General features: G+C 55.6%; 1 protein-coding gene across 2 annotated transcripts; it reads right to left on the reverse strand.

Moving 5' to 3' along the window:
• Positions 1 to 2,815: 2,815 nt before the first annotated feature.
• On the reverse strand, positions 2,816 to 7,878 carry LOC103641942 (uncharacterized). Of its 2 annotated transcripts, none has more exons than XM_023301217.2 (2): positions 7,546 to 7,878; positions 2,816 to 3,285 (listed from the first exon to the last, which is right to left on the reverse strand). In XM_023301217.2, exons 1-2 carry the CDS (start codon positions 7,723 to 7,725, stop codon positions 3,130 to 3,132), a joined length of 336 nt encoding a protein of 111 aa, XP_023156985.1. In that variant the 5' UTR covers positions 7,726 to 7,878; the 3' UTR covers positions 2,816 to 3,129. The 2 variants fall into 2 exon arrangements, with proteins under 2 accessions (XP_023156985.1, XP_008663462.1); XM_008665240.4 differs by having other exon boundaries at positions 2,816 to 3,303.

Genomic DNA, 7,878 nt, shown 5'->3' on the forward strand with positions numbered 1-7,878 from the left:
ACGGAATCCCATCGGAGGGAGGCATCGAGCCCTCGGACCCCGTCACCAGGGGACCGGGTCCGGCAGATCACCCGCAGGTACTTTTGGGCGTGCCTCTGGGCCCCTAGCCGAACCCTAACGAACGGGGCACGGACGTCCACTCGGATCACCCGCTTGCAGCTCACCGGAGACACCATGTTCGGTGCCCATCGAGGGTAACATGGCGCTCTCCCCCCCTCCTCCTTGCGGAAAGGCGACGTAGGGGCGTATGTAAAAAAGCCGAGTCTGTCCCTGATCGCCCTCTCGCCCTGTGCGGAGGCTCGGGGGCTGCTCTCGCAAACCCGGCTCCGGCCGAACCGTTGACAGCGTCAACATACCAGCCCGAGAACTTGGGCCCCGACCGTGCACCCGGGCTACGGCCAGTTCGCATGAGGGAACCACTAGACCAGCCGAAGCATTACGCAAGGCATTAAAACCTCGAAGGAGTGAAACCACTCCTCCGAGGCCTCCGGGGCTACACCCGGCGGGTGCGCTCGCGCGCACCCACCGGAACAAAATGCAACCGAGAAAGGCTGGTCCCCTTGCAAAAAAGTGCGACGAAAGCCTCCAAGCGAGTGCTAACACTCCCTTCGAGGCTCGGGGGCTACTGTCGGGGACCATAATTAGGGGTACCCTCAAGACGCCTAATTCTCAGCTGGTAACCCCCATCAGCATAAAGTTGCAGAGGCCTGATGGGTGCGATTAAGTCAGGGATCAGTCCATACGAGCGACTCGATCACGCCTCGCCCGAGCCTAGCCTCGGGCAAGGGCAGCCGACCCCGAGGGGTTTCCGTCTCGCTCGAGGCCCCCCTTTTAACGGCGGACACATCTCCGGCTCGCCCGAGGCTTTGCCTTCGCTTAGAAGCAACCCTAACTAAATTGCCGCGCCGACCGACCGAGTCGCAGGAGCATTTAACGTAAAGGTGGCCTGACACCTTTATCCTGACGCGCGCCCCCCGGCAGAGCCGAAGTGACCGCCGTCACTTCGCCGCTCCACTGACCGGTCTGACAGAAGGACAGCGCCGCCTGCGCCACTCCGACTGCAGTGCCACTTGACAGAGTGATGCTGACAGGGAGCCAGGCCTTGCCAAAGGCGCCATAGGAAACTCCGCCCCGCCCGACCCAGGGCTCGGACTCGGGCTAGGCCCCGGAAGACGGCGAACTCCGCTCCGCCCGACCCAGGGCTCGGACTCGGGCTCAGCCCCGGAAGACGGCGAACTCCGCTCCGCCCGACCCAGGGCTCGGACTCGGGCTAGGCCCCGGAAGACGGCGAACTCCGCTTCGCCCGACCCAGGGCTCGGACTCGGGCTAGGCCCCGGAAGACGGCGAACTCCGCTCCGCCCGACCCAGGGCTCGGACTCGGGCTAGGCCCCGGAAGACGGCGAACTCCGCTCCGCCCGACCCAGGGCTCGGACTCGGGCTAGGCCCCGGAAGACGGCGAACTCCGCTCCGCCCGACCCAGGGCTCGGACTCGGGCTAGGCCCCGGAAGACGGCGAACTCCGCTCCGCCCGACCCAGGGCTCGGACTCGGGCTAGGCCCCAGAAGACGACGAACTCCGGTTTGCCCGACCCAGGGCTCGGACTCTGGCTCAGCCCCAGAAGACGACGAACTCTGCTTCGCCCGACCCTAGGGCTCGGACTCCGCCCTGGCCTCTGCCGAACGACCTCCGCCTCGCCCGACCCAGGAGCTCGGGCTCGGCCTCGGCCATGGAAGATAGACTCGACCCCGGCTTCGGAGGACCCTCCACGTCGCCCGACCTAGGGCACAGGCCCGCCACGTCAACAGGAAGCGCCATCATCACCCTACCCCGAGCCGACTCGGGCCGCAGAGAACAAGACCGGTGTCCCATCCGGCTAGCTCCGCCAGATAGGCAATGATGGCGCCCCGCTAGCCCTGTGACGACGACGGCTCTCAGCTCCCTTACGGAAGCAGGGGGACGTCAGCAAGGACCCAACCGCTCCGACAGCTGTCCCTCCGCCAGGCTCCGTTGCTCCTCCGACAGCCACGACATCACACCAGCAGGGTGCCAAGACCTCTCCGGCTGCCACATTGGCATGTACTTAGGGCGCTAGCTCCCCCCCCCCTGCTAGACACGTAGCACTCTGCTACACCCCCATTGTACACCTGGATCCTCTCCTTACGCCTATAAAAGAAAGGACCAGGGCCTTCTTAGAGAAGGTTGGCCGCGCGGGGACAAGGACGGGACAGGCGCTCTCTTGGGGCCGCTCGCTTCCCTCACCCGCGTGGACGCTTGTAACCCCCTACTGCAAGCGCACCCGACCTGGGCGCGGGACGAACACGAAGGCCGCGGGATTTCCACCTCTCTCACGCCCGTCTCCGGCCACCTCGCTTCCCCCCTTCGCGCTCGCCCACGCGCTCGACCCATCTGGGCTGGGGCACGCGGCACTCACTCGTCGGCTTAGAGACCCCCCGGTCTCGAAACGCCGACAGCCATAAACTCCTGTAAGGTCCCACGCCACATCGCAAAGACGGGAGCAAACCCTGACAGATAACGAAAATACAGATGGGTATGGAATCGTAGCCATATCGAAAAAATCCGCATCACAAGCGATTAGAATCCCACCTGAGGCTCCAAGTGAAGGTAAATGAGTCGTCTGAGTTGCTAACTTACACCCGAGAGTTTCCTTTAATAAGTTACAATTCCAGCTCATTATCTTTGTTTCTTGAAGACAAACAATAGTTGCACCAGAAGAAAGAATCAATTGTTTCACACTTTCCCTCTTAGCTGGGTCATTTAGACCCCTCACATTCCAAGACAGAATACAACAGTTGATATTCATTAATCAAAACCAGCTCCCCTGCTTAAATAAATGTCACACATGAGGTACACAGGATAGGAAAGGAGGACAGGAACCAACCAGCCTTCCACCGTCCATAACATACTTTCAGAAGCTAATAACCAGCGTCTTACAACAGAAAATAAGATAGACAGAGACATAGATAATGCCAGCCAAAGAAACCAACACCACTGCCTAGGCAACAACCTGCTACACAAAGCAGCCAACAAAAGATCCTGGGCGACCCACAGGCAAGCACACTGGCGACATAACATGATGCACTAGAACTACCCACACCTCTCATATTACAACTCAGCGCATCTCAGAAGCCTCGATGATAGGAGCCTGGAGGGGTGTCACCTTGCTGCCCTTCTTCTTGATCCCTTCCTTTTCCTTCCCCTGAGTTGCCAGCTCCATAATTGCCTCCATTTGTTCCTTGGTTAGAGGCCTAGAGAAATGCCTCGCAAGCTGCTCAACCAAATCCACCTGGTCATTAGAAAATGAAGCCTTTGAATTTTGAAAATGTGATGAAGCGGAATTATTTAACTTAGCAACTAGAATTTCTTGTGCTTTAACTATGGCATTTCTATTTCTCCCAATCTTCAATTTTTTCTTTGCAACCAACCTAGCACTAGATCTCTTGCCAATAGAAGATGGGGTCACACCCACATCATACACAGACTGCGCTGACCCTCCCTCAACCAAGAAATTTGGCACTAAACTACTGCTAGGCTGTGTTCGAATTAGTGGAGGTTCAGGAGCTTCAGTGATAGATAAAATGAAATCATCTAGCCTATTGTTTGAGGCATCTGGAATGTCACAAGACGGAGCGGCAGGGACTAATTCTGAATTTAATAAACTGCGCGGCATGACTGATGGGCTAATAAAATCTGAGGGTTGCTGATTTGGAATAAAAGAAGATGATGCCGTCCTTTGTGTATCTAGGAGCTGAATAGAGAACTTTTGAGTTTTTAAAGAATGTGTTTTCAGTGGGGATTGGAGTTGTGCATTTTCTGCAGATCGAGTCCCTGTATCCCCTAAATCCTGGCTGTTATTATCGGCTGTAGCTAGAGTGGCTGAGGCATCCAACCTATCGTCATGATCACCACCAGGCAAGGAAGAAACTAGAGTTCGATCCACTCCCACACGATGAGGCTCCAAGAAACCATCCAGATGGCCAGGACGAGTGCTGGCCGGATGAGCAGCGCCCAGCATCACGCCAGAGCAATCCACTAGGATACTGTTTAAGCTATTGTGAAATGCAAAATCATTCGGTGAGGCAGCTGGGGAACTGACTGGTAATTCTGTGCCCAGATTGAGCAGGTTAACGCTAGGGGAATGTATCAGCACGCTGTCTAAGCCTTTGTGAATTGAGGTGAAAACAGCAGCGAGATCAACAGTATTGTTTACCTTGCTCGTAGTTGTAGCAGGGCTGTGCAATGATTCCAGTATATCAGCGCCCATCGAACCAGACTTGCCTCCATCACCCTCAGCTAGCCCATGACATTCCACCTGCGGCCAAACAGCGGTAACAATGGGGTCTACGAAAGAGACAAACCTGACCTTCACCTTGGGCACCCAGCGGGATGATAGCATCAACCCCCCACATGACGACGGAAGGGGGTTGAATGCCGAGGCTTGCCGTTGGAACTATAGCAGTCGTCCATGCCCCCTCGACAACGCGAACCAGACAGACTACGATGACGGCGGTTGCCGCTGCGTCTGCCACATTGAAAATCCCCATCATCGTCATCATGACCCCAGTCCCGTCGCACAATCTCTCTTCCTCTAAAAGCTTCAGCATGCTCTCTTTTTTCGCCCACTGAGTCCGGGGCGCCATAGCTCCAAACAAACTCCATGCGATGCTTGCGATTAGGCGGTCCCCCCTAGAACCCCTCCCACTGAGGAAAGAGAGATCCTCCACCACCTCGATGTGGTTACGAAGAGTGTAAACATGTCCAACTTTTAGATCAGCAGGAACATCGTGCTGAGCACCAACCAGAGCCAAGGGCGTGGAAACTGGAGGCAGCTCCCTGTCTGGTTCCAAAACCGTAAGCAAGACCTCCTTAGGAATGTCACAAGGGTCGGAACACCAAACCCAGAGGTCGAACGACCTAGTACGCTCCCTACGCCTTGTGCGCTCTTGCACATAGTGGATAGCACAGCTCTTGCCCAAGGCCTTTGAAGCCACATCTTCCCCCCAACAGTGCACCGGAGTCCCTTCGACCTGGACTTTAACTCTAAATTCAAGGTTTGTCTTCCTAGCATAGCTGTCCTCAGACCAATCCCCAAAATGGAAAATCCGGCCACGATACGAGACCAATCTCCTATCCAGAGCCCACTGCTTCGACCTTGGGTCCAAGAAGACGATAAAGAATTGCTCAGGGAAATGCTTGACCAGCTGATACTGACAGTGGTGCAGGCTGAACTTCTCCCTCAGCATATCACCTGCGACTAGAAGGTCAACCTCGTGGTTGTTGCCATTGAAGGAGCAGACGACGGCCTTGTCGATCAGCTCATCTCTCCGGCGACGAATGGAGCCGGTCGCCGAGACCGCACAGAAGGCGCGCGCTGGCCTCACACGAGGGTCTCCAGGGTAGCGAGCCTCCATACCGTGGTCTCCCAGAACAGTCTGGAGGTAGGACCTCTTGATTAATGGTGGCGGATGACCAAGTGAGTTCTCACAGGGAGGAACCTAGTACTTACGCAGATTGTCGGGCCTTAGCAGCAAATCCTGGTAGGTGGAACCCCTTGAAGAGTGCTCGGTTGAAATAGGGTAGCATTGAGCAGCATTGAATGTTCTCTGGTTGACATTTGGTTGCAGTACCGTGTCCGGTGCCCGGATTGCAAGCACTGCCAACAACGCGGAGGAGCCAAGCAGCGGAAAGCAAGATGTGCTGGCGAGAGACAATTGTAGCATTTACCCTTGAGCTTCAATTTGAAAAGACTGGTGCCCTTCACATCCAATTGATGATTTCGTGGAGCTCTCTCAGGATTCTTCAATGTCCTGCGCCACCAATACCGCGGCCGGACGACCTCCCATCCCCCTTCGTTTACCCCGGGTGCAGAAGGAAAGTGCAATCCATCCAAGCGCGGCGCAGCAGAGACATCACTAGCACGGCGATGGGACTGGACACTGCCCGACTTCAATGCCCCATCCTCCTCGCGAGAAAACTGGTAGCTCGGCGAGTAGACAGCTTCCCAATCGGACGATTCAGTCACCTGGCACCGCGGCGTCGAAAGCAGATATTGCGGATCTACAGGCGACCCCGGCGCAGAGCACTTTTCTAATCTGAAACTTGAACGAGAAACCCTCCTGGGACCACTGCCGCCCGCGACGACCCGTGCGGGACTGGTTGAGGAGTGCCGAGGGAGAGGAGATCTTGAACACGCTTGGGAGACTCCTTGAAAGTCGCCTAGAGGGGGGGTGAATAGGGCGAAACTGAAATTCTCAAAAATAATCACAACTACAAGCCGGGTTAGCGTTAAAAATAATAATGAGTCCGAGAGAGAGGGTGCAAAACAAATCGCAGGCGAATAATGAAGTGAGACAAACGGATTTGTTTTACCGAGGTTCGGTTCTCTCAAACCTACTCCCCGTTGAGGAGGCCACAGAGGCCGGGTCTCTTTCAACCCTTACCCTCTCTCAGACGGTCCCTCGGACCGAGTGAGGTTTTCTTCTCAATCACTTGGAACACAAAGTTCCCACAAGGACCACCACAAGGTTGGTGTCTCTTGCCTCAATTACAAGTGAGTTTGATCGCAATGAAGAATCAAAGAAAGAAGAAAGCAATCCAAGCGCAAGAGCTCGAAAGAACACAAGCAAATCTCTCTCACTAATCACTAGGGCGTTGTGTGGAGTTTGGAGAGGATTTGATCACTTTGGTGTGTCTAGAATTGAATGCTAGAGCTCTTGTAAGTAGTTGAGAAGTGGAAAAACTTGGATGACTTGAATGTGGGGTGGTTGGGGGTATTTATAGCCCCAACCACCAAACTAGTCGTTTGGTGGAGGCTGTCTGTCGAATGGTGCACCGGACAGTCCGGTGCACACCGGACAGTCCGGTGCGCCAGCCACGTCACCAAAGCCATTGGGTTTCGATCGTTGGAGCTCTGTCTTCTGGGCCCGCCTGGATGTCCGGTGGCGCACCGGACATGTACTGTTGATTGTCCGGTGCGCCACTACGCGCGTGCCTGACTTCTGCGTGCTCTGGCGCGCATTAATTGCTGTTGCAGGTGACCGTTGGCGCGAAGTAGTCGTTGCCCCGCAGTTACACCGGACAGTCCGGTGAATTATAGCGGAGCAGCCGAAGCGAATTCCCGAGGCTGGCGAGTTCCTGAGGCCGCTCTTCCTTGGAGCACCGGACACTGTCCGGTGAATTATAGTGGAGTTGCCTCTGGATTTTCCCGAAGACGACGAGTTTGCACTGGAGTCCTCTGGTGCACCGGACATGTTCGGTGGCACACCGGACAGTCCGGTGCGCCAGACCAGAGGTGCCTTCGGTTGTCTCTTTGCTCTTTAGTTGAACCCAATACTTGGTCTTTTTATTGGCTAAGTGTGAACCTTTGGCACCTGTATAACTTATACACTAGAGCAAACTAGTTAGTCCAATTATTTGTGTTGGGCAATTCAACCACCAAAATTAATTAGGGACTAGATGTAAGCCTAATTCCCTTTCGCTCCTCACTGCGCAGAGATTGCAAGGCTGGGAACGAGATCTCTGCACTTACCGAATCCAGAAGAGTATTGGTCTGGGAGCCGAACTCCGAGCCCACCGCGTGGAGAGACGACCCGAAGCCTCCGTGGAGGGGAACGCGATCCGAACACGCAGAGGAGGAAGGGACGACCCCCCTCGCCGAAGGCCGGGGACCAGGGGAGTCGGCGGCGCCAATCGCCCGCGGGGGCGCCATCCTGGAGCCTTGGGTTGTCCGTCCCGAGCCAACTCACTAGCTAGCTAAAAATTAGCAACTGTCAACTAGCTTATTAACTAGCCAATTTTTAGTTGTAGTGGATGCCTTTGCCTCCTGTGATGAGGACGTCGACGAGGCTAATAGCACCAGGTC

The sequence above is a fragment of the Zea mays genome, chromosome 10 (assembly GCF_902167145.1).
Source record: "Zea mays cultivar B73 chromosome 10, Zm-B73-REFERENCE-NAM-5.0, whole genome shotgun sequence".
Lineage (NCBI taxonomy): Eukaryota > Viridiplantae > Streptophyta > Magnoliopsida > Poales > Poaceae > Zea > Zea mays.

Bases quoted from the DNA above. Each gene is read 5' to 3' on its own strand.
- LOC103641942 (XM_008665240.4), bottom strand. From the start codon at position 7,725: ATGGCGCCCCCGCGGGCGATTGGCGCCGCCGACTCCCCTGGTCCCCGG. The intron at 3,304-7,545 runs GTAAGTGCAGAG...TCTAATGACCAG, and splicing joins CCAATACTCTTCTGGATTCG to GTGGATTTGGTTGAGCAGCT.